This window comes from Rhinatrema bivittatum, chromosome 10 (genome assembly GCF_901001135.1).
Source record: "Rhinatrema bivittatum chromosome 10, aRhiBiv1.1, whole genome shotgun sequence".
Classification (NCBI taxonomy): domain Eukaryota; kingdom Metazoa; phylum Chordata; class Amphibia; order Gymnophiona; family Rhinatrematidae; genus Rhinatrema; species Rhinatrema bivittatum.
This window is the reverse complement of record NC_042624.1, coordinates 89,168,023-89,195,269: the sequence shown is the minus strand read 5'-3', so window position 1 is coordinate 89,195,269 and position 27,247 is coordinate 89,168,023. Positions and strand designations below refer to the sequence as shown.

The 27,247-nt window shown below is 40.7% G+C and overlaps 1 protein-coding gene across 19 annotated transcripts in view; it reads left to right on the top strand.

Moving 5' to 3' along the window:
* ADGRL2 (adhesion G protein-coupled receptor L2) overlaps window positions 1-27,247 on the top strand; it is a 579,402-nt gene that overhangs the window by 415,467 nt on the left and 136,688 nt on the right. For all 19 annotated transcript variants that reach the window (XM_029618001.1, XM_029618004.1, XM_029618002.1 and 16 more), the window contains one exon: window positions 21,245-21,458. In XM_029618001.1, coding sequence (XP_029473861.1) covers window positions 21,245-21,458 — 214 coding nt within the window. The remainder of the gene's footprint in view (window positions 1-21,244; window positions 21,459-27,247) is intronic.

Below are 27,247 nucleotides of genomic sequence, written 5' to 3'. Positions count from 1 at the left end.
AGATTTTGATATAATCTGCAAAAAGACAAACCCTTCCTGATAAGTGAAAATATAGAAGAGTACCGATCCAAGGACTGATCTTTGCAGCATACCACTAGTAATGCCCCTTTCTTTGAGTGAGCTCCATTTACCACTACCCCTTTTTTGTCTTCTTCTCAACCAGTTTCTAACTCAGTCACTTTAGAGCCAACATCAAGAGTGCTCAGTTTATTTATAAGTCCCTTATGCTGAACCTACTGAAATCCAAGGACATTAGGTCTTAACACACTCCCCTGATCCAACTCTCTGATCATCCAATCAAAAAAGAATTCATGAAATTTGTCTGAAAAAAACTATCTCTGGTAAAATTATACTTCCTCAGATCTTGTAGTCCATTGGATTCCAGAAACTGCACTATTCTTTGCTTTAGCAGCAATTCCATTAATTTGCAATTCCATTAATTTGTTCCCAGTCTTCTCCTTATCTCCATTTTTTTGAAGAGGAACCACATTCATCTGTCTGCAGTCCTCCATAACTACTCCTGACTCTAAGATGATATTGAAAAGGTCAGTCAGCAAAGATTCCATAACTACTCTAAGTTCCCTTAGTTAATTCCTCATGAACACACTTTTCTGAAAATTGAGGTTTGCCTCACTTTTCCAGTCTTATTTGCATCTACTTTCAGTGGTGGTCCTCCTAGCCTTTGTTCAGTGAAAACCGAACAGAAAAATTTACTGAGCAGTTCTGCTTTTTCCTTACCAACTTCTATAGATTCCTCCCCTTCATCTCTTGCTTCACAACCCCTCCTATCACAAATTATTAAAAAAAGAAAAAGAAAAAAAGTCTGATCTTCCATTTGCATCTTTGTTTTCCTGTCTACTTTCCCAGCTTCCTACTTTTTCAAGATATTGTTGCCTGTCATCTTCTTTCTGTTATCTTTTGTAGTTTATGAACATGACTTTTCCTTACTTTTCATCTACTACTTAAAAAAAACCCAAAAAAAACCAACATATTGGCTTCTTTTTCCTTTTCCCTTTATTTACTTCTCTAACAAAAATACTAATATCCTTTACAATATCTGCTTTTACTTTTACTGCACTTCTATTTCTTCTAGGTTTTCCCATCCAGTTATTGACTTCTTGAGGTACTTTCCCATTTAAACAAGCTAAAATTTGGGATTGGATTCTTAATGGAGTTTGTGGTATAGAAAGGTAGATCTGGGAATTGTCAGCATAAAAGTGGAACTTTTAAGCTGTGGGAGGAGCTGAGACCACCAGAGGAAGAAGTGTAGTGAGAACGAGAGGGCCCAGGACAGAGTCTTTAGACACACCGACCAATAGTGGAATAGTGGTGAACCACCAGAGAGAGTACAATAAAAGTTTGATAGGAGAGGTAAGAATAAAACCAAGATAGAGCAGAATCCTGAAACCAAATCAAGTACAGAATGTCAAGAAGTAGATAGTGATTGACTGTGTGGAAAGCCATGTATAGGTCAGAGAGGATAAGAATTGAGTAAAGGCCCTTGGCATTGGCCATGAAGTCGTCACTGGAGACTTTAATAAGAGCAGTTTCTGTGGAATATGGAGGGTGAAAACCAGACTAGATTGGATCCAGAATGGCTTGGGATAAAGGAAAGTCAAAACAGTGAAATTAGACGAAACATTCAAGCAATTAGTATGTGAAATGGAGGAAGGAGATGAAATAATAGAAAAAGATAGCTAGGTTCCAACGAAGGGTTTAAAAAAAAAAACCCAAAAACCTTTTTGTGCACAGTTCAGACATACATATGTAGCACTTTATCAACAAATTCAGAAAGCAAGCATTCAAATACAGCAATTTATCAAGCATAGTACAATATCCCCACCACCTATCATCCCCTGTAAGAGGTATCCATACAAAAAGGCTACTACAGTAGAACAGAACAGTACCCTATTAATGACTGCATATGTATTCCCAGTAATCTTCCATCTCGGATCATATTTTTCCACATGACCTTTATGTATATGTTATCTTCTCTATCAAGGCTATAATCAGCCAGTTGTTTCTTCCAATGACCAAGATTTGGAACCTGTTTCCAAAATAACACAATCCTAAATCTGGCTGCATGTATATATTGATTAACAAGAGTTCTCTCATTCATTGTCAGATTCTTCTGAGTCCCCCCAGTACCCCAATAAGCAGAGAGAAGGTAAAAGTGACTGGTCCTTCTTGACCATAATCTTAATCACAACCATCCAAAATGTATGTATTGTATTTCTAGACATGTCCTCTACATGTGCAGATAAGGCCCATTCCATAACCCCTTCACAGCAAAGCGGTGAGGTAGACCTGATGAATTTAGTGGAATGAAGATTTTTGAGAAGCAGTGTGATCCCATCATATTTGAAGTCATGATGGCAAATTATCAATTTGAGGATGTGACAGATAGCAGGGGATGGTTGCTGGGGAGATAGAACTGATGACGTGAGAGGGAATGGGGTCAGAGGAACAAGTAGTGAGTTTGAAGTGGAAGAGCAAATGGGCCATTTCCTCCCCCATGATTCAGAAAAGGAAGAAAGTGTGGCAAGGACCAAAGAAAGGAGAAGTGAAAGAAGTTATTTTTCCCAGTATTCAAAGTGATGCAATTCCAGTTAGTAAAAAAAAAAAAGCATCATTTGAAGATTTAGGAGGTTCCCTGTGCTGGATGGAAGTTATCTTACAGGGTTCTGTGATGCAATTGTGTAAATTTTCTGCTGATGCCTCTACTTTGACAGAGGCTCAAGCTGCTTGTTTATCTGCACACACTTCCCAGTTAGATAACTTCTCTACGCAAGTAGAGAATCCTGGTTAAAGGTATTTCATTGCATTCTAAAATTGAATTGCTTGAAAATGCCAATGGAAATAAAAATGTGCACTCTCTAAATGTTCTTAGGAGTAGATGTTCATCCCACTATGAAATAGTTAAATACCTCTCAGATAATTAAAAAATTTCATCTCAAAATATTCCACCAATGTGTAAGATATATCCCATCTTTAAAGGGTTTACCCAATTCTAATGATGGGGCAGCTGATTTGCTGACTTTCCCTAAAATTTGGCTGTATCAGCCTTATTAGAAACTTCTTGGATAGATATTGTAGCCAGAGAGAACTTGGTTGCTACCTTTGCCCTTGATAATGGATGCCCTTGATAATGGATTATGGGTGCTAAGTAAGTATTTTTTCCTGATCTCGGCAGGCAAACACAACTGCAGAGAGAGAATTTTCTTGAATGTAAGCCATGTGTGTCGGCTTTAGGTGCAACATTTTTTCTTAAATTTCCTTACAAGTGTATAGTTGCGTATCGAGGAAACAAATTTATTTTTTTTGACCCCCAAGCAATTAAAAAGATTTCTAGATAATAAATCCGTATCTTAATTCTGCTTCCTTCCCTTCTGGCTAGTAGTACTGAGGTTTAATTCAAGTATTGTATAGATGCTCTTGATTAGTCTTTCCTCCAGTGTGGACTTGAGGTTAATATTGTAAGATTGTTTGTATTCTTTTTTTTTTTTTTTGTAAAATGTATTTCCTTGATAACATTTCTTTTGTGTAAATGCTTTGATAAAAAAAAAAAAAAAGTGAGGGCAGAGGAGGCAATCTGATGGAGAATTCAGAATTTATCGTGTCAGTCTTTTCATGGCAGAAGTCAGCCATAGCCTGGGCAGAGAGTGAAGGTGGAATTTGGGATATGGATGCAATTTGAGGGGAGAGGTGAGCGAAGCAGAGAGTCGGCAGAGGTTGGAGGCAAAGGTGCTTTGTTGGATGGACAGAATCTTGCTTAGCAAGTGTATTAGCAGACTATAAAGAGGTGAATACACTCCCATTTCTCTTCTGCTAAAAGGAACAACAACCAAGAGAAACTGAATTCCCCCCCACCCCAAGTAATGCATATTTTAATGTATATAAAAAAGATCAGTATATGAATATAAAATATTTAAGCGGTGAAATTGGGGTATAACATAAATGAGAGGAAGGAAAAGGAATGTCTTTTTTTTTTCTTTCTCTCCATTTCCCTCGGTCTCTTCTAATATTGATTTCATATTGTAAGATAGTATAATGGGAACCAAGCTTCTGACTGAAATCTCGGAGAAGGATAAAAAAAAGCCTCTCTATTTTTAATGCCCATTTCAGTCAAATAGGATGCTTTTCATATATGTGCTTTTTTTATAGTAATGATAACTATAATCTCTGAGAAGGATAAAAAAGCCTCTCTATTTTTAATGCCCATTTCAGTCAAATAGGATGCTTTTCATATATGTGCTTTTTTTTTATAGTAATGATAACTATTTTGCAACAAAAAACACCATCAAAGTTATAGTCTTAGCTAGCACTATTGTATAATGTTATACCAATAGTAAACGACGACTGGCTTAATGTTTGAGATCTCATTTATAGCTAGACTTTTTATCATTACTATGCTAAACACCCCTCCCAACTTTCCTCCCAAAATAATAGAATTAATATTCAGAGATCATACACGCATTTCTGCAAGAACAGACCACAAACCACACCTGGGGAACAAAAAAAGGCAATAAAATTCTCCCTCTGACTATTCACTTTGTGGAATATTGTCATCATATCATGTGACATTGTTTTCTTCTGTTTTCTTAGAGAAGAGCAGACAGGCATATTTGTATGGTATCTCACTATTCTGTACACACCCACATAAGCACTGCAGCCCAAAGAAAAAGTGCCAGCTGAAGGTCAGGTCTTCTGGCTTTAAATCTCACAATCTAAGTGTTTGAAAGTCGTCTGATTTCACCATTCCCTTGTCCGTTTCCACTCTTCAAATGTTTTCTTTATCTTGAATATGGGCGCACAGTTCTCTTGCAAACACGAAGTGGATTGTTTGTTCTTAACATTTGACCAACAAAAATACCATATATTAAGGCTCAAACCCTCCCAATATCTTATTGGTTATTTATTGAACAGAAAAAAAAATAGGTGCAAATAGTCAGTTCTAAAATCTCTAGTAAATAGCAACCTAATTCTCAGAAATGGTGTTCTTAACTGGATCATTGATTATTTGGCTCATCCTCTAATGCACTAGCTGGTTTGTTTTCTTTCTTTGTGGGGTTTTTTTTTTTTTTTTTGTTTTACCTACATCACAGCAAGCACTGTTGATAGCAAAGCCACCATACCTGCAGCAAACACAACTTGCAGATCAATGCTTAACAGGCTTGCACAAATACATCTCCTGAGCCTCAAGCTTCCCAGCAATCCAAAACACAAATACAGCAGTGTCCCAGGTGAGCATCCATATTTACTTCTAATCAGGGCAAGCTTGGAGTATGCCTATGGAGTCTTTCACATTTGTTCAGCAATTGCTGCTATTTGAAAACCATACACTGCTCTTTCGGAATAGCATCCGATTTTTCAAATCTAATCTAAACCAAGTCCGCAGTAAGGGCTTTCCAGGCTCCAGATTTATTTCTGGCTTGGCTATAGATGCCTTTTGCCATAAAACAAAGTCTAAACAGGTATGCCCCCGCCTTTTTCCACTCATTTCCCTCAGCATAGTTGTTGGAGCAGGATGGGCCGTCTACATTTTCTGCTGTTCTTTCATGTACCAGTACTGCCTGATCAGCTAATGCCAGCACCACATGGTTTTGTTTTGTTTTTTTCTGTACTTCAGCGCTGATTTGAAGAGAACGAGACTGTGTTGGCAGGGTGAAAGTACAGGACCCTAAGCAGTTCAGACTTAGAGAGCCATGCTGTGCTGGCCTCAGCTGATCAGTTGTTTGGAATGGCATGGGAAAGAGCTTGCAGAGCGAGAGGAGCATGGTTTAAGGGGGCTTGGTGTGCTGGTGGAGGCGAGGAGGCAGGAAAGTTGGCTTGCTTGGGGTAAGGGGGAGAGGGGGCAGCAGAGGGAGGCAGTCTGGCTTGCTGAATTGCAGGCTGGCTGACTAGGGAGATTAACTTGAGGCTAGTTGTGTGGGAGATATGGATGACTGAAGTGCAGGCTTGGAAAATGGTGGGGGCAGGAGAGGAGAGATGGGTAGAGGGGAGTGAGCTGGCTTTGTCTCTGAATGAGGGGACATGCCAGATTCTAGAGAGGGCCTGGGAATGTGAGAGGGAGCAGGACCGGTATAGCAGTAGGAACACCCCTCCCACCTCTCCGTATTTCCCCGTTATCCTGGATCTTCTCCCCCAATGACCTTAGAATTTTTGTTCCTTCCTCCTTTCCCCTTCTGTTCTCCTATTCCAGATCCCCAATCCTAACCAGAAATCATTCTCCCCATCTCCTATGCAGCCTCCTTCTTCTCTTCTTCCTTCAGTATGCATACTTTTTTATGGGATGGTGATAAACACAAAACTACTTGTGTAGCTTTGCTTTGATCATTTCAGCAAATGCCACAAGTAAAAACTGCCTGTGGGGTTTATAGAATTATTATGCAAAGAATACCTAAGAAAGTGATAAAAGTAATTTGTAGTAGGAACTGAGGGACGGAGTTTGGTTGGTTTGCCTCACCACTCTAGTATTGGTAACTGTCCTCATTTTTTTCCAGACTATACAGATTTTTGGGATATGTATGAAAAACAGGAAGGGTTAAAATGTGCAGAAATGTCATGATTTGAGTCTTCCAGTTGCAGCTTGGCCACTGTTGGAAACAGGATACTAGGCTTGATGTTTAATCTGACCCAGTTTGGCAAACCTTATGTTCTTATAATATTTGAATTGGGACTCTCATGCCTACAGCAAGTATTTCTCACTTTATCAGTGATATCAACTTTGTCTGCATAAGAATAAAGCTGAACAATTAAATCATGGGATTTCTAATTTAACAGGATAATCAGAGCCCTCTGAACCCGCACACATTTTCTGTTGGGCTTTTCAGTATCATTTTCATTTGGGATACATAGCTTCAATTGAAAAATAATTAACCAGGAGTTTCAGGAACCCCACATGTATGTTGGATTTTACACCTCATTCTGCTCTCTGTTATTTAGTTATATTTGCATTTATCTGTTCAGATATTTATAATTTTGTTTGCAGGGTTAAAAGTTTGCTTTGTCTCTTATCACTCTGTGGCCTATCTGAACTATCTTCCCCCTTAACCTTGGGTATTGTAACCAGCAGGGCTGGAAGAATCTTGGATGCCAGGTCATCCAAGTGCCTAATATTTGGTACCTGTCATCTATGTGAAGGACAAGAGCTGGCTTGGGCTGGGTGGGAGAAAAGCAGACAGCGAGAAGATGAGCACCATTAGCAGTTAGAGATGTGCAAAGCCTGATTTTTAGCTTGCTGCAGGAAATTTCGTATTTCCCGTGGTTTGGGCCTTTGAAATTCAGGGGACCCAAATTTCAGATTAGTGTGCACTAACAGGGACTTAGCGTGCACTAACATTTTAACGTTAGCGCACACTGATGGGAGTTAGTGCGCACTAACCTGAAAACTGATTTTTCACGAAATTTCGGGACAATTTGGTTTGGTTTTTGGGTTCCCCGTACCAGGACGAATTAAGCAATTTCAATGAAATTGCCTAATTCGTCTTAAACAATTGCATATCCCTATTAGCAGTGTTGAAAGCAGGAATCTGATCCGGGTGGGAGAGGAGCTGCCATTGACAGCGGGAAGAACTGAGACCAGGTAGGGGGAGGAAGTGGCGATGGTGAGAGGAGGAGATGCTGTTGCCAGGTTAGAGATTAGCTATACTTGAAGAGGGGGAGGGGGGAAGGAGATGAGACTTAAAAAAAAAACAAGTGATGGTATCTTTGTACAGGTTGTTGGTGGATCTTACCAAGAATATTGTGTTCAGTTCTGGAGACCATATGTCAAAAAGAATACAAGTAGGCTATGGTGATCCAGAGAAAAGTAACCAAATTTGTGCTGGGTCTGCCTCCAGAAGAAGCCATATTAGATGAAACTTGAGAACCTAAATATATATTCCAGAGAGGATAGACAGGAAATATGATAGACATTATAATACCTGAAATATATTAATAATACACTAGAAGCAAACCTTTTTCAATGGACAGGAAATTGTAGAACAAGGGGTCATGACATAAAGCTCTAAGGGGATAGGCTCAGGAATCATGTCAGGAAATATTGTTTTTCACAGAAGTAGTGGATAATGCTTGGAATGTTCTCCCAGAATGTGTAGTGAAAACTAAAATGATAATGGACTTCAGAAAGTTATGAAGTAAACAGAGGCTCCTTACTCAAAAAAGTGAAGGTATAGTGGAAACAGGGCAAGTTAGAAACAAAATAAGGGCAGACTAAAAGAGAATTTGAAAAGAAACTGGCTATAGAGGCAAAAACTAAGAAAAACTTTTAAAAATACATTCAAAGCCTGTGACTGAGTCAGTTGGATCATTAGATGACCGAGGGGCTAAAGCGGCACTGAAGGAAAATAAGGCCATTGCTGAAAGGCTAAATGAATTCTTTGTTTCGGTGTTTACTAAAGAGAATGTCTGGGAGATACCTGTGGTGATGATTCGGAAGAAATCAATGTGAAGTGACACCCCAAGTAAAAAGGATAGCCGGGGGTAGCTTGCACAGAACAACGGCTGTGTTCCTAACTGTATGCTTCCAAGAAGGCATCTGGGGAACCTGCATGGAGTTGCAGTTTCCTCCCAAACAGCAGTGGCTAGACTCCATTGGGCTTCTAAGAATGCACTAGGGTAACCTTCATGGTGTGAAGACGGCTAAAAACCAGACTTCAGTGAACATAGTCTTGGACAGGGTTTTGTTAGTTTGGTAACTGTGTGAATTATAAAAAAAAAACCCCTAAAAACACCTTGGTATTAAGACATTGAAGAATACTTGGGTGTTGGATTTAATGTTAGCTTTGTAAAAATTATAGAGGAAGATGACAAGACCTGAAATGGCCAACTAAAGGAAGTGGCAGAGGCCAGTACTTTAACACATTCTGACATCTTTGGTACTGATATGGACGGCGGTGGTAGGAAAGTGGTGGAAAATTCAGGTAAAAGATGTCAGAGATGGGAAACCTAGTATTGGGTGAATATGATAATATATACGCTTATCTACCCAAAGTGGAAGAATTGCAACTGAGCAGACTAGATGGATAAATGTTTTTTAATGCCTGTTGCTATGGCTGCCACAGGCTGGCCATGAATGAGGAGGGAATAAAAGGGAAGGGAGGAGAAAGGCTTAAGGGTAGGACAAAAAGTGGAAAAAATGCAAAATAAGTATGCAGAAAAACCCAGAAAAAAATAGTTCATAACCTTTTTTTTTTTTTTTTTTTTTTTTTTTTTACATTTTTTTACATTTTTTTTTAGAGAGAAATTCTTTGACTCCTAGTAGCCAGTATATCGCTCTTGTTTTACATTCAGACTTAATTTCATACATCCATTGCTTCATATTCCTAGTTAATGTACTTGCCAACAAGAGACCTTTGGAACTGTCAGGCAAGTCAGAGTCCATTAAGGCTGTGCTTACCAGGGGAGGTAGTATGGTTAAAAGCACAAACTCTGCCACAGTCAGAAGACTTTACATTCTTTTAAATTGGCAAGCTGTTTTCAATATTATCTGTAAGGCAGGGATTCTCAACGCAGTCCTCAGGATGCATCTAACTAGTCAGGTTTTCAGGACATCCACAATGAATATGCATTAAATAGATTTGTGTGCACTGCCTCCATTGTATGCACGTCTATCTCATGCATAATCATTGTGAATATCTTGAAAACCTGACTGGCTAGGTCTGTCCTGGGTTGAATTAGTATAGCTCTTCCCTAACTTGCTAGTTGCAACTTCTTTTAAATATTTAGGATAACAATGTTGATCAGTACTGGAAACCATGGTAAAGAGGTCAATCAGAGCTTTCACAAGATGTGCATTGATTAATGTTGCTGCACATAGTCTGGTATATAACAATTTCAGACACGTTTAATTTTCCATTGACAAGCAGGTATTAATCAGGCACATTATATAGGCGATATCATCTGACCATATCGGCACGGACCCAGCTGTTGGAGCTTAGTAAACGTTGTACTGAGCACAAGCAGGAGTTTCATGCATGCATATTGCCCCCTGAGCATCTCAGTCTTTTTTTGTTCAAGCTACTGCACAGACAAGTTCCTAGTCTCTTTAAGATTTTGTTTGGACTGATTCTTTAGCCTAATTCTGCCTCATTGCATCTTTTCTGCTTTTGTTGCTGCCTCGGCAATCCTTCAATAGAACTTTTAAGCTCAATACCAAAAAAAAAAAAAGAAAAGCCCCAAGGCCATGAAAACTGGAGTCAATGGTTTTAAGGCCTGCGTTTTGTAACATGTCCATTACAAACAAATATTCTGTTTGCTATTGCTGCTTGGGCCTGGATCATGGTGCCTCCAACTGCTACAGTTGTGGTAGGCTGTCCCTAAAGATAAAACAGTAGGTCATTTGGAAAATGATGGTCCTAAGGAAGCTGCCAATCAATAAGAGCCCAAAGCCATGGCACTAGGTAGAGCAGCAGAGCTGTTTCTCTCTTCAGAGTGCAAGAAATTAAGGTGGGATTATTCTTCCCCTGCTTTCCCAGGAGTCTGAGAAGGCTCCCCCAATTTCATGGCACTAGTTCCCAGAATTGTCACTGATTAGGGGTTGAGTATAGCATGGAGAAAAGCACCAAAGAGACACGAAGTATCTCCTCTGATGCCGAAGAAATCACCACTATATGTCTTGGGCTCTGCCAGGGCAGAACTGTCTTCTACCCCAATGCACATGTCGTTATCCAGGGCACAAAAGATCTGCATGGCATTGTGCCATCTATTCTACCAGATCTGGTACTGATCAGGGTGCTGTCCATTTCTTACTACTACTACATATTTCTATAGTGCTACATGACATACACAGCACTGTACAAACATGCAAAAAGACAATCCCTGCTCAACAGAGCTTACAATCTAATAAGACAAACATACAGGACAAGAGCCGGGGTATTTCATAAAGCAAAACACTGGTTAAAAGAAAAGAGTTAGTTAAGACTAAAAGTAGAGAAAAGTGGTTTCTTCAGTGCAAAATGCCTCTTCTGCTTGGCCTCCTTAAACTGCTTCCTTGTCAGAGCAGAATGCTTCAGCACATAAGCACAAAAATCCCATTATGGTGCAGAAAGAGGTCTTGCTGTCACCAGTGATCAGATCTGGCACTGGCCAGCAAGAGCTGTTAATGTAACCAATACAGAATGACTCTGAACATACCACATACCACTTCTACAACTACAGCCCCAAGTTCCTGCATGGCACCATCAGAATCAGCAGTCTTTAATGAGGATGAACCAATCTGGGTTTCTGAAGAAGCAATCTTTCCTCCAACTTCAGCACTTAGAGTCCCTCAGCCTATGGGAGTCCAGCAGTTGGAGCTGGTGAAGAATTACTTTCTCTTTAAGTTCTGAAGACCAACCTCTCCTGTCCAAGATGGAAGAGAGTATACACCAATCACCAACTCAACTTCTGTTTCCCTCCACTATCAAACATCAACAACCCACCTTCAGGGAAACTCCCCAATGCGTGGTAATGTGCGGTTGCTATCTATGAGGAAACGCTAGAACACAATCTGACTGAAAGAGGTAAACGATGAGAAGAGGCGAGCGACTAGAGGAGAGCAAATCATATGGAGGGCGGTGCAGAGCGATAGAGACAGGGAACTGGTCTCTTATCAGGTACCGCAGAGACAGGGCATCGGCTATTCATGGTAACAGTAGAGTGCAAAGAAGTCCTCTATCAGGTCCACAAAATCAGGAGAAGAGAAATCATAACAATCATAAGTGAATTACTTATGTGTGAAGAATACATTCACTGGTTAACAAATAGTATAATTAAGGGAATAGAATAGCCGGACCATCGAGAAAAGGGAATAGAAATTAGACCAGCTGGAGGATGGAAGCAAAGAACATGTTTGGCAGCACCCTAGGGTGCTGGTAGCCTCACTTTGAATAGGGAAAGGGCAATTGGTCCGGGGGAGTTTAAAAGTCAGAAAAGCAAAATGACGCCGGACAACAGAATGAAGGGCGCCGTTCATTGAAATGGTTGTCATAAGAGAAACTGTAAGTAATTTGGAACTCTATATATGGTTATATACATTTTAAATGAGTGAACGGGCCAATGTGATATATTGATTTTTAACACAAGAACAGATAGGTACTTCGAAATTGTTCAAACCATAAGATGGCAAAGAAGTTTGAACCATAAGATGGTATGCAAAATTCCTCCATGGTCCCTGAAGTAGACAAGCAGTCGAATCACGGCCAGTGTCGGGCAGGCAGCTTCAACCTCATAAAAGCACAGGAGTTCAGTCGGAACTGATAAGTATTCATCAAAGGGAGCGGGAATGCTGCACAAGGTCGAGCTGACCACCAAGGGGAGGACGCTACTTAAAATGAAATGAAACACACGGTTCATTGATGAACTAGAAGTACATGGTTGAATTATAAAAATAATACAAAAATAAGGAAAATAAAATAAAAATAAGATTTTGAAGAATAAAGCTGGAAGCTATTAAAAGAGGGAATCACAGAGTGGTTTCCTCATAGATAGCAACCGCACATTACCACGCATTGGGGAGTTTCTCTGATGGTGGGTTGTTGATGCAAGATGGAAGAGAGGCAAGAATAAGTCTCCTCCATAAAGTGATAGATTCTCCTCTTCCTGGGGAGACTCTTCATGGATCTAAAGGGGAAGAAATGGATTCAGTTCATTTTGAGCTCCTGCCAGGGGTTTCCCCCTCAGACAAATGAATGTCCCCTCCCTGGTCACCTTTATCATCTAGGTCACATGACTGTGAACCGCCTGTGGTCAGGGATAGAGTAATATTCCATGGGGAGTTCTTTAGATACCCTTGAATCTCAGATTTGTGGTGAAGAACATGTATTACCAGTACAAGAACTTTTTGTTCTTTCAGTAATCCCCAAGAGTGTTAACATAATGCTTTGCAGAAGTGGCTAAACAGCTTATGTTGACAGGGAGCCTTACATGGACAACTGATTGGTCCATCTCCTATGGGAATTCTGGAGACCTTTAAGCTAACCATCCAACTTCTTCAGTCTCTGGGTTTTCTGATCAACTTATTTGAATCCAACTTGGTTCCATCTATGAGAATTCAGTTCATAGGAGCCTGGATAGACTTGCATCAGAAGGCAGTTCTCCCTGTTGAAAGAAGTGAACTGCTAAAGAGCCTAGTAAGGTCATTTCTACAGTGGGACCAAACATGAGCTTTGTTCTTCTCAAACATATGGCTGCAGTGGTATATGTAGTTCTTGTGACTCGCCTGTATGTGTAGGGTCTTCAGTAAGACCCTTAAAACCAGTGGGATCAACTCTACCAATGATTATCCAACCAGATCTCTATAAGCCACAAAATGAGAGAAGCATTATGTGCTTAGAGTTTCTAAATATGGGTCCCCCACTGTGCATCCCAGTGCATCAAGTAAGCCCTGTGTGATGTCTCCACACTAGCCCTGTGTGATGTTTCCACACTAGTGTGTGGAGGGCACACACTAGTGTGGCATGGACCCAAGGCTTGTGGTCCCTAGAGGGGAGTTATCTGTAGATCAACCTTCAAGCCATCCACTATGCTCTAAGGGCTTTCTCTCACCTCAGGAAAGAAAATCTTGTTACAGACAGGCAAACAGGTGGACATTTCTACATAAACAAGCAGGCATGGGCTCATATGCCCTCCATTAAGAGGCCCTTCAAATCTGGTTAAAGGCCAGCTATTCACAAAGCTAATCTACAAGTGACCTGTCTTTCAGGAATTCAGAATACATTGGTGGACTCCCTCTGCAGAATGCTGTAATCACATGCGTAGTCCTTTGATCAAAGGGTCGCAGTAACTTGCTTGGGAATACCGGGGAGCAACCTGTACTCTGCAGAGGACTAAAGAGAGTTTAAATTCTGCTCTATGCAACTAAGCAATTGCAGATAAGCTTCCCAAATCTTTTATGCTTGACTGGAACACAGGTCTACTGTATGCATATCCACCAATTCCTCTCATTGCCAGAACTGTCCAGAATGTTCTTCAGGAAAAGTTGAGGGTAATTATCATAGCACTGGCATGACCATGACAAGTATATCTATATCTTATCAGTCTGTTGTCTGATTTCATTGGGGATGTGTCTGTCTTCATACAGGAGGATGGCAGACTCTACTATCCAAAGTTGCTATCACTGGCCCTTAATTCGTGGATGTCGTGTGTAGTAGTCTTATTCTTATTCTTTCCAAAGGAAGTGGAGGACATGATGTTTTCAGCTAGAAAGCCTTCAGCCAGAATCCTAGAGTTTTAAGTCAAAGAGGTTTTCTACATGATATGGGGCCAAACTGTGGAAAGCTTTAAACATCAAAAGGAGGACTTTTTAACTTTTTTTCAAATTTCAAATACAATACAAAGTGAAAAAAACTTTGTATAAACAACATATGGAAATCAATATATGAGTGAGAAAAGGGAATAATATAAAGTTAATCTCACTTCCAAACAGTGATCAAAAATAGGAGGGAGGAACAGAAATTAAAAGGGAGACATTAAGAAATCTTATTAAGAAAAAGTATGACATCACCACAAAAATCACTCAAAGTGTAACCCATTATAACCCCATAGTGGGCCCCTAGGAAGATGGTAGTAATTTGGAATCCTGAAAATTATGTAACTGTTAAGTAGCCAAAAATATGAAACAATCATTATTGAACTTGATAACACACCTACAAGGGTATCGTAAGATGAATGAAGTCCCTATAGACAAGGTAGCTTGTCTCAAAGAAATGAACAGCCTCCTCCGCTCTTGAGTGTGCCTAGATAAATTGGGAAAAATTCTAATAGTTTGCCCATAGAAAAGGGAATTTATACTCCTGAAATACAAATACATTACTTTTATCAGGTTCATTAACAAATGATACCAAAGCAGACCCCTTTCTAATATCTCAGGACCAGAGTTCTCAAGGTAATTCATCAAATTAGATAGGTCAAGAGTAGAATGCCTTGCTTGACCAGAGGAAATGCTACAAGAAGGAATAAAGGAAATCTTATTCACCAGTGGAGTGGAATCTGGCTCACATTTCAAAATATCCAGAAAGTATTTCCTTAAAATCAAGCGGCAGTTTGCCAATTACTTTAGGAAAATTAAGAATGCAGATATTAAAGTATCTAGAATAATTTTCCAAAAGCTCCAGTCTGTTAAGAGCAAGACTATTCTGTAACAAGAGAGGTGTTGAGATCCTTAATATCTTGCATTTTATTCCTATGGAATTGATCTTTGCTTCTTGTACCTGTAGTTGATTCCCATGTAGATGAACCATAGGCTCCAAAGAGGCAGCTAGGGAGTCAATTTTTCTGCCCAGTTATTAATGGAATTACCAAAATTTGTTGCAAGTTCCCAGATGGAATCTAAGGTAACCACTGCAGGCTTAGCCAGCGAAATTGAAGACTCTCCTCTTACTGCCGGGAAGTTAGAAGCTATAGATGCTATGGAGACCCCAGTGGTAATCGCCAAGTAATTCCCCTCGAGCTGCAGTTGAAAAAAATTTCCCTGAGCCAATTTTCCGGAGTGTAAAACATCTCCCAGCAACGATGTTGAAACAGATGTTAATACTGTCACTGCCTGCTCCACCTCAGACTCCCTGGTGAGGTCATGGACCAGTGCCGAGGAAGGCAGATTGAGAGAATCGTGTCTTTGTGCTGAGTGAAGTCTATGGTCCAAAGGGCTGAGAGACACCTCCTCCCCTGACGATAGGGATGCTGCTTCACCCGCAATCGGGACTTCATCTCCCTTGCTTGTGGAAGTCCAAGGCACAAATGCTGGAATCTGCTGCTGACAGGGAGGAGTAATGGGTCTGGAGGGAAGACCCAAATCTTCCCTTTTCGTTTAGGAGACATTTAGCAGATAATTCAAACAAAGTAACTAAAATACCCAGCAGTGTGCGCACAGGTCATGCTGCCATCTTGCTCCTCTTAAATGGAGAACTTTAAATTTTACCTTCCAAGCTATTGGAAGCCAGTGAAGGCTAGCTAGAGTTGGAGAAATATTGTCACCTGAAATGAGACATGCTACAGAATTCCGTATAAGTTGGAGTACCCATAAATAGGTATCGGGGAGCCCCAAGAAGAGAACATTGCAGTAATCCAGTTTGAGACTCATTCTAAAATCAACAGATGCAAGAATTAAACAATCTAAAGTTGTTCTGATTAAGGACAACATAAATCTGAGGAACCAGGTTGAGAAATTGGAAAATGCTTTCTGATATAAGACCTAATAAAACCTGGTAGTTTGGATACAAAACAGTAATAAGGCAGGCCAAGAGACAATTTAAGAAGAAACTTGCCATAAAGGTAAAAACTAAAGTAGTTTTTTCAAGTATATTTAAAGCAAAAAGCCTGTGAGGGAATCAGTTGGACCTCTAGATGATCCAGGGGTAAAAGAGGTGTTTAGTGAGTATAAGGAAATAGCAAGAAATGTAATTAATCCTTTGCCTCAGTCATAACTGAGGATGTTGGGAACATTCTCACACCAGAAATGTTTGATGATGATGAATCTGAGCAACTAAAGCAAATCAATGTGAAACTGGAAGATGGAATACAGGGCTACCCAAACTTGGTCCTTGAGTGCCACAATACTGTTTGGTTTTCAGGATTTCCAGAATGAATATGCATGCGATCTATTTGCTTTCACTGTCTTTATTATATGCCATTAGATCTTATGCATATTCATTGTGAACAATCTGACTTGGTTGTGGCCCTGAAGAAGTTTGGGCAGCCTTGATGTAATAGATAAAATTGACTACAGTAATAAACTGCTAAAACCGGATGGTATCCACCCCAGAGTTCTGCAGAAAATCAAACATAAAATTGTAAACCAGTTACTATTAATCTGTAAGCTGTCATTTAAAACAGCCACAGTGCCTGATGACTGGTAGGTGGCCATTGTAATGCGAATGTTTAAAAAGGGCTCCAAGAGTAATCCAGGACACTATAGACCACCATGCCTGACATGAAAGCTGGGCAAAATGGTAGAAGCTAGTCATAAAAACAAAATTACTGGCCATATAGATAAACATGGCTTAACAGGGAAGAGTCAACATGGTTTTAGCAAAGGGAAGTCTTGCCTTATTAATCCATTAGATTTTTTTTTTTAAGGTGTAAACAAATATAGATAAAGGTGAGCTATTTGATCTAGTACATTTGAATTTTCAAAAGGTTTTTGATGAAGATGCTCATAGATTCCTCAAATTAAAAAGTCATGGGATAGGAGGCAGTGTCTTATTGTGGATTGGTAACTGGTTAAAAGACCATAAACGAAGTAGGGCTAAATGATAAATTTTTCCAAATGGAGATAAGTCAATAATAGTGGAGTGCCCCAGTGATCTGAACTGGGACCTGTGCTGTTTAATACATTCATTAATCATCTAGAAAAGGGGGCAATGAATGATCAAGTTTGCAGTGACACAACATTATTCAGAGTTGTTAAAACAGCGGATTGTGAAGAATTGCAGAAAGACCTTGCAAAACTTGGAGACTGGGCATCTAAATGGCAGATAAAATTTAATGTGGACAAGTGCAAAGTGATGCACTTAGGGGAAATAATCCCAACTGTGGGTAGTCAGTGCTGGCTTAATGGCTCTGTATTAAAAATCACTACCCAGGAAAAGGACTTAGGAATCCTTGTGGACAATACTTTGAAATCTTTATCTCAGTATGCAGTGGTGGTCAAAAAAAGCAAAATGTTAGTAATTATTTCTACTTGAATGAAGAATATAACAGAGAATATCATATCTCTTTATTGATTCATGATGTGACTGCACTTTGACTATTGTGTGGAGTTCTGATCACCCCATTTCAAAAGAGAAGTAGCCAAACTAGAAAAATTGCAGAGAAAAGCAACAAAAATGATAAAGGGAATGGAGCAGCTCCTTTATGAAGAGACTAAACAGGTTGCAACTTTTCAGCTCTGAGAAGGGGATACGATAGAAGTCAATAAAATCAAGAATAGGGTTGAAAACGTAGATAAAAGGACTCTTTCCCCCCCCCCTTTTTTTTTTTAAATAATACTAAAACAAGTGGGCACTTCATGAAACTAACAACCAGCAAATTTAAAGTATTTGTGAAAGCAGTTTTTTCACTCTGCACACTCCAGCTCTGGAATTTGTTGCCAGAGGGATTGGTCAAGGCACCTTGCCTAGTGGGTTTAAAAGAGGTTTGGAGAAGTTCCTGGAGAGTACACTTCATCAGGAGTCATGCCTCAATAAATTGGTTAGTCTATAAGGTGTCACTAGCCTCCTGCCATTTTATTTTCAAATCAGATTGGTGGAGTCAGTCCTCTGTGAAAGTCTGGGTACGTAACTGGGTAGGCCCTTATATGATCATCTTTAAGTTTGCAGTTTCTTTGTTGGAAATAATTCAGGTTTTATCATTGTTTTTCTTCATCATGCTAATGTTACCATACTGAGTCTTTGCTTGAGAGCTTTCTTGTTATGTCTTATATTCTAGAAAGGGTTTTGCACTGTTTCTTGTCAGAGCTAAAAGGAAAATTAATTTTTTGTCCTAGGTCGTAGATTTTGAACTGAAAGCTATGAAGGATGTATGTTCATGGTCAGCAACGTGTCAAAGACCACTTGCTATGTTACTTGCTTGTGTCCAAATAAGATGTGTGAATGGTAAATTAGGTGGAACGCGTCATGTTAAAATTGATCTTAAGTTTTCTCATTTTTATTTTAGAAATCTCTGTGAGGCCGGCTGGGTAGCTCAGTTGGTAACTGCTGTGCACTATTGTATCGAAAGTCTATAGTTTGATTCCCGGCTTTGGTCTCCCATTTTCTTGGGTTGGCAAGGCCTGGTGATGCTGCAGATGCAGTTTTCTCAGCCCTCCCGGGAAAAGGAGGAGGGAGTTGTGGCTTTTGCTTAACGATAGCACCTAGTTGCCGGATTCAGGACCCACAATTTCAAGGGTCGTGAAGGTGGCCTGGTACCCTGACCCAGAACCATCACCTCAATGACTGGATTGAATGTAAGTAGACAGGGAATTTAAAATAGAGAGAATAATCTTGCTGTAGTTGTAATGAGGGCTTATGGCACCAGGTCTCTCCTCTGGTTCTGTCTGAGCTGGAAGCACAAAGGAACAAGAGGAAACTGCTGGGTCCATAAAAGACCATCTTTGTACTATTTGTGAGTGGAAATGACTCCAATGTACAGATTCTGTAATAGTCCTTGATTTAGTTTCTGGCAAGATTGTACTTGAAGCCTATTACCTAGGTACCTTTGAGATTCTTGGTCATCAGTGAGCATTCTAACTTGGACCACAGAAAGCACTGGCACTCATGACAAGCCTTCATTCGAAAAAGCAGTGATAGGAAAGCTAGTTGCAGTTTCATGTGTCTTTGGAAGATGAGTGTTTGAATCTTCTTAAAGTAGCAGACTGTGAACAGAAATTCATTAAAAAGCCACGACATTCAAAACAAATGACTGGACCTGTGGATGAGATCTAAAGTTGCCATGGACGATAGCAGTTGGTGAGAGAGCAGCATGCTTCCCTCTGAAAATCTATCAGGGACAAAGAACTTCATAGTGGAATTTGGCTTTTGGCCTTTTTCAGTTTCTAAGCTGTGGCAATGCATGTTTCCCAAGAGCCATCCCCTGCATGAGAATGTATTTCAGTCCTAAGCAACTGCACCTGTGTTGCTAAAAGGCCTTTATCATGTGCTAAAAGGATGGGGAGTTATTGCTCTATAAGTTATAGCTGTAAAATTATTACTCAGAGAAGAGAAAATGGAGCAAAATAGCTCATTTTATCCTAAGCAATGCAGTTTAGCAATAGTTACATTTGCACAGCACAAAGCTACAATATGATTTTTTTTTTTTTTTGTGCTCACAGGATTACACTTTATTGTATTGCTTAATCTTCTTTGTTGATAGAAAAAGATTGTAAATAAAGCCTCGGGGGTAGGGGGTGAAGATCAAGTGTGTTCCATTGGTGACTTTTATAATTTGTGGGGTTTTGTTTCTCTTAGGGCCAAATTTTAAGACCAGCATGCGCGTAGAATTGTGCGCGCACAAATCTACGCCTGATTTTATAACATGCACGCACAGCCATGTGCATGTTATAAAATCCAGGGTCGGTGCATGCAAGGGGGTGCACCTTGCACGCGCCGAGCCCTAGGGGAGCCCCGATGGCTTTCCCCATTCCTTCCGCCCCCCAGCCCTATCTAACCCCCCCTTACCTTTGTTAAATAAGTTGTGCCTGACTCTGGGCAGGCGTAGGTTGCGCACGCCGGCCAAGTGCCAGCATGCAGTCCCCCGGCACAACCACTGTGCCGGAGACCTCGGTCCCACCCCCGGACCGCCCCTTTTTTTTTCAAACCCCGGGACATACGCGCATCCCAGGGCTTGCACCCATCACCGGGCCTATGCAAAATAGGCTCGGTGCGCACAGGAGCGAGTTTTCGGGGTTACACGCGTAACCCTTTGAAAATCCTCCCCTTAGTGTGCAAATGTCAACCAGAAACAAAACTATGTACAATAAATAAATAAATCCCTCTCCTTACCTCCAAAACAGGAGGCAAATATCCTTAGTTTGCAGACTAAATGTTTTATACCAAAACGCTTTCAAAGACAGTAATTGCAAGGTGCAAAATTATACATTGCTATATGTGATCATATAGTTCATAAAAAAGGGAATAAACACAATTATTCATTCTAAAGTGTGGCAGTTTGCTAGGTTCAAATTATGGAGCACTCACACAAAAACCTCTGTGTCTGCAAAATCAGTAAGCTATTAAATAGCAGATTGCAGTGTGTAGCTAAATCGGCACACTGTTGGATGTGCAAAGAACTGGTGGCAATGTACGGAGGTTTTTCAGCTGAATTAGCTTGCCCTTAGTTTTGTTACTGCCCAGATCATTCTATATTGCTTCAAGACATGGAGAAGGTCATCAGCCGTGCTTTGTTAGCATTAGCAGTACCTCATTAATTATCAAGGAACTGCCTGAAATAGGCAGACTCTGTTCTAATTCTTTCTCTCTTTCCAGATCACCAATAAAAGGTTGGTTCCATTTCTAAGGCAATGTTGTTGGACTAGCACACATGCAGGATAATCTGCACGTGTAGTTAAAGTTTCAGTTGCATTGCTTAGTGTCCTTTAAACTGACAGCACATTTAGTGTTGGCTATGCTCCCATTTAAGTCTTATACAGTAGCATGAATGTTGATACGTGAAAGTGGCATTTTCTTTTGTAGAACTTTTTATATTGAGATACTACAGCAAGGGTGATGTTTCATGTTTTCTCAAAAATTAATATATATATTTTTTTCATTTTGTTTTGCTTTTCTTGCAGGTTTCAGTCGAGCAGCATTGCCATTTGGTTTAGTTAGGCGGGAGCTGTCCTGTGAAGGCTACCCCATTGACCTCCGATGTCCAGGAAGTGATGTTATTATGATAGAAAGTGCTAACTATGGCCGAACAGATGACAAGATCTGTGATGCTGATCCATTTCAGATGGAGAATACAAACTGCCATCTCCCAGATGCCTACAAAATTATGTCACAGAGGTAAACTAAAAAAAATAATGCTATTCTATCAAAACAAAGTATTGCAGGAAATCATTTTGTATAGCATTAGTGAGAATTTGGGTAAGTTTTGGTGTATTGTTGTTGTTTTTTTTCTTCTATATCATCCAAGTAACTTAAAACCTTGGCAAGTGCTTACAAGAATAATAAAAAGAAAAAAAACATATGCACTTTTAGTGTTTGTATGAGAGGTTCATTTTTAGCTTCTCTGATGGCAAAATTTTGCAAGCAGTAAGGTGATTGCAAGGAGACTGAAACAGTTCACTTGTCTGAAGTGTCACAGTGCCCTTGTCTTTTAGGAGGTCATACCAAATGCAAAAGCTCTGAGGATGACAGCTGCATGGTTAAGCAGTTTCTACATACCTGTGTTGTGGGTTTATATTTGTATAATCAATAATGCACTATCTTTTAACCACAATGTACGGTTAGCACGGTGTCGAGTCATTTTTATGCTGGGACACGGGTAAATGTGCTCTATGGGTATAAGCTGAATTAGGACTGTTGTGTTTCATTAGCAGCATGTTTTCTGGGATCATTTTAGGGTCTCTGATAACACTTCTGCAAGGAATTTGTGTGAAAATATGCTGTCGGGCCAGAAGGGTACAGTTTGCAAGATATTAGCTCTTTTGTCTCTGAGATGAAAGCAGAATGCATTAATTCTTCTACCCACATTTTAATTTGAATCAGTCATATTCGCTAGAACTTTGATGGCGGGGAGGGGGGGAGGGGGGGGAGGAGAATCAGATTCAGACGACAACCAACTCGGGCCCTGGCTTTTACAGTCTGGGGTACTGACACGCAGACGTAAGAGAGTAAGCACAGGACTGCTTCTACAGCCAAGTCCGTAAGCAAAGCACATCAAGCACCACTGTCTGAATTTTCAAGAAGTCTCCTCATCCAGTAAAAATGTTTCTAGCAATGGATTTTTGTGGGCTATCATAAGACTTGGGGATAACTGCACAGAGCAGCAGTTGCCACCCTGCATGGAAACATGAGAGTAACTGCATGGCACGGCAGATACTACCATAAGAAGCTTGCTGGGTAGACTGGATGGACCATTTGGGCCTTTTTTGCCATCGTTACTATGTTACTGTGTTAAATTCAGGTTGGTTTAATTTTTTAGGATTCAAAATGCGAAAGTTAGCCCAGTCACCTACAAGCCATGGGGTTGTTTAGAATAACAAAGCTTAGAATACCACTTAATAGACTTTTTAAATTGGATCATACGTAGTGGGGATTTTTTTTTTTTAAGTTTGGTGGGTTTTTTTTATTTTGGGGGCGTAATATAATTTTTTCAGTTTTTGAATTATAAAATAAAAATAATTGCAGGTATTTTTGTTAGTGGGGAAGAAGCCTGCTCAATGCCAAACCTGAATAAGAGTGACCTCTGCTGTAATGAAAAGCCCTTGTTTCACTTACTGTGCCATCCATCACTAAATAAACCTTACTTATTCTTGATATCCTTACAGCAAAATTTTAATTTGATTCTGAAGTTGGTGAGCATTAAGGGAAGTCAATTGTGCTTCCCATCTTTTGCACTTGAATAAGGCCTTGTTCAGAGTAATGAATACTGAGGACCACTGCTATGTTTAGCCGATAGTTCATTTAATAAGTCAGAGTCCCTTGGTAGAGTGCTGTGTCACCAATTAAACATTCCAGTGCAGATGAACTGGCAGTTCAGACGTTGCATAAATTCAAAAATAGAGGTGGCTCATAGCCCCCTCACGACGTCTTCCTCCTGCTGCTCTGCACCATGTAAAGCACCACAACAACATTTTGAGGTCCAATAGAGCAGGTAAAGATGAGAGCAAGGAACGACAGAAATCAGACACCAGACTTCATTAGCTCTTCTCTCACCTTTCCTATCCATTCAAGAAATTTAAGAAGCAGAGGACTCGTAGGACCATTAAATCCTTGTGAACCAAATATACACCCCATTACCACCACCACCATTTAATTCATTTGTTTTAATGAATCTTCCGTGTATAAATCTTCTATATGAAGTAATCTAGACTGTAGTGAATAGTAACTGACATTTGACCCATTTGGTGCTTTCTCTAGTTGTGTATGTGTATTTTTATTTTTTAATCTACCAGCACACATTACCATTTTAATCTTGTTTTTATGGTAGTATTCATTTACAATGTTATTTCCAGCCTCGCTACAACTGCAATGTATTTCTGACATCTCTCCCACTGCCTCTGTCCTGTCCTGTTTCTCTTAACTTTTTCAAACTTAAGGCACACTTTAACAAAAATGTTGTGGGGCACATCAAGCCTCCACAGAGCAGGCAGTGCGGACATGGAGAGGACTCATATAGAACAAAAGAACCACCATGCTGGTTCAGGCCAAGGGTCCATCAAGTTAAGCATCTTATTTCCAACAGTGGCCAATCCAGGTCACAAGTACTTGGTAGGCTCCCAAATAGTAGGTAGATTTCCATGCTGCTTACACCCCAGGGATAAGCAGTGGATTCTCCAAGTCTACCTGGTTAATAACTGTTTATGGACTTTTCCTCCAGGAACTTGTCCAAACCTTTTTTTAAACCCAGCTAGGTTAACTGCCTTTATCATATCCTTAGACAATGAATTCCAGAGCTTAATTGAGAAAGTAGCTAAAGAAGAGCTAGGGAATCACTGAAAGCCCCCCCAGTCCCTCTTCCAAATTTTTAAAACAAAGGAAGGGAGAGTGGGGGACACATACATGAACCCACCAAGAAGGACCTGTTCCCTCTATATAAAGTGCAGGCAAAGGGAGACAGTGTGATGTAGGCAGCCAGCTCAGTTACCTGGCTGCCAGAGCTCTTCCATGGTTGCTGCTCCCAACACTCAGAGAAGTCACATCCAGTGCACAGTGTATGCTCTCCCAGTCTTTTATTTAGTGTAGGGATAGGAAAGAAGAAGGAAGGAGGCTCAGGTGGAGAAAGAGGAGGAGATGCCTTGTGCAATATAAGGTGAATTTTAAAAGCCCAGCACATGCCAAAATTGGGAGATGTTCATGCCTGTAGGACATGCAGGCACCCAGCAGGAAGCTGCCTACATGTGCATGCAAATATCTCACTGCAAATCAAAAAGGGTTGTGGTTTGGGCAAAGCGTGGACGTTCCAGAGTGCAGACTAGATATGGGCCTGATTTTAAAAGCATTTACTGGAACTTTTAAAAGTGTTGAATGAATTTTACTCTAGTAAGTGGGCTTTTGAAAATTGCTGCAATATGTCATTGAATTTTCCATAGGTTTTACTCCAGTAAGTGCACTTTACTCGAGAAAATGGCTTTTGAAAATTGTTACAATAGTACGTTCATTTACACGCGTAACTCCTTTGAAACTTACCCCTATGTGTGCAAATACTTGCTTGGGCGTGCGCCCAGATCTAGTGCCATGTAATTTTACTTCTGCTATGGAGGAGGTGTAACTTAAACAAACAAACAGCCATTTCTGAGGGGTTTAAAGGGACTGGGGTAACTGGGGAGTGTGCAGATTATTAAATCTGGGTGTTTGAAGGACCCAGTTCTACACTGGGTGAACTGGTGGATGAACTGGTGAAACTGCTCACGGCATGGATGCGCGTATGTTATAAAATAGCCGCATCCCTGGGTACACACCAATGCACACGTGTCAGTGTGCTCCCGCACACTCCCCTTTCAAAGTTATTGTCTATATGTGCTGTACACAGCGGGGCCAAGATCTCTGGGCCCAGCTTGTTGTCCAATAATCACACGGACACCTTTTCAGCTTCAGAAAGTTTCAAGTATCCTCACACATGTCTAATTACTTTTGTTATAGCATGCAAAAATTAATGATATGCACTCCAAAATCGTTTATAGCGCACAAATTTTGGATCTAAACTGAATATGTAGGGGGGGGGGGGGCAATTTCCGAGCCCTTAAAAATAAACAATTAAATAAATAAATAATTGCTCTCATAATTGAAGGTAGAGCCCATTCTACCTTCAGAAGGAAGTTCAAAAAAAAGTTCCAGTTTGGCAACTTGGCTTGACGTGGCAGAAAATCAGCACCAGTACCTGCAGATCTGCAATCCAGCTGCCCATGTAGCTTCCTTTTGTAAACTCAGCCAGTGGAGGAAGGCCAGTAGCTTTTGTACCTGCATAATTTGCACCTGGTTTTGAAGCAGGTACAAAGTGCATATGGGAAAATACGCATGAAGATTTCTAAATTAAGTCTCCCCCTGTACTTTCCCTCCCCCAGCCTAGCCCTGCTCCTTTTTTTCCCCACAGGTAAAAAAAAAAAAAAAAGTCTGCATGCTGTTCCCCAGCACAGGCACTTTTACCCTGAGTGGGGGGGAATAGTTATTTTCACAAGGGCTCTTGTACCTACGTAACAGATGTTTATCCACAGAAAAAGCTTTGAAACTTACCCTCCCTGGAAATTGACCTCCTTATAGACTGGTTTTCTTTTAGACTTTGTTTATAAAAATCATAAAGGAAAATACATACAGAAAATGATAGTCACAAAATAATTTAGAATTTAAAAATAGCAAAACAAGATCCTGCTTTTCAGTGGGAGGGAAGGCTAATGAGATCTCCATGTTTTGGTATCCTTCCTAAATAACTGGTGTTCAATGTCATATCCACACCTGACTATTTTCTCATCCTTCCTCCTCCTCCATCCCTGGCAGTTATCCTTCCCTTCTTTTTTCCTGGATCATGGTGGTCCTCTGACCCTCCCCTCCCTTCCTCTCCACCTCTGTCCAGTATGGTTCCTGGGGGTCCTCTCCTACTCTCCCCTGATAGGTTGCCATCCACTCTCCCTCCCCTTAACCAGGTCAATCATGGATTTCTGTCTCCCTCTTTATCCTCCTTTTCTTCCTTCATTCCTGGCTCATTCTTTCTTCCCTCATACTGTCAACCCCATTCCCATGTCCTCCTTTCTGCCTTTGAGTCATTCTGCTCACTTCTCTTCTGTCTCTGTCAGGCCATTTCTACTCTCTGTCAAGCCAGTGGCAGAGCACATGGCAGTAGTGGGAAATATTTCTCACTACTGAAAATAACCCAGCTTTTCCTCAACTTTCCTTAGTGTGCAGCAGGGGCTGCAAAGGTTCTGACAGCCGCAGTCTCCCCGACTCTTCCTCACCTCCTCACAAAGTGCAGCAGTGGGGAATATGATTCTGAAGGGCTGCAATCAGCCCTTCAGTACTGCAATCAGTCCTCCTTCCACACCTCTGCTGAACATGGGGCAGTGAGGTTTGAGGCTTCTAATGGGTGCAAACAAGCCCCTCTTCGTGCCTGTTCTGCGGGGTGAGGTTTTCGGGGCCATAACAGGCCCCATTCTCATGCTCCTGGCCTGTGGCAGCAGCTCAACTAATCACGAGTAGCAGCAGCCCACTCACTCTCTCCCTAGCTAAACTCTCTGGCATCCCTACTGGAGGACACCCCCCCCCTCCCCTCGGGACGGTCTCACAGACCCCCAGGTTGGGAACCACTGCTCTAGAGCTTATACCGTAGGTAGGCAGAAGAGGCATGCGCGATTGCTGCAAGGTGCTGAGAGCAGAGCCCAGGTGCTGGTTTAGATGTGAGCATAAGGCAGTGGTAACTGTTTTCCTTGACATACCTGACCAGCTCTGAAGGCGCACTGGTTGGGAAGCACTGGTCTAGTCACTACTATGGTGAATGTTTCTATTAAGTGAGCTTTGAGCCTGCCTCTTTGATACTTCTTTTTTCTACCAGTTTGCTTTCTGGATGTTTCTGTACATTTATGGATGTGCTGGATTTAAAAGTGGCACGTGTCAACGTCTTGTGCTGGAATGTGTAGCCT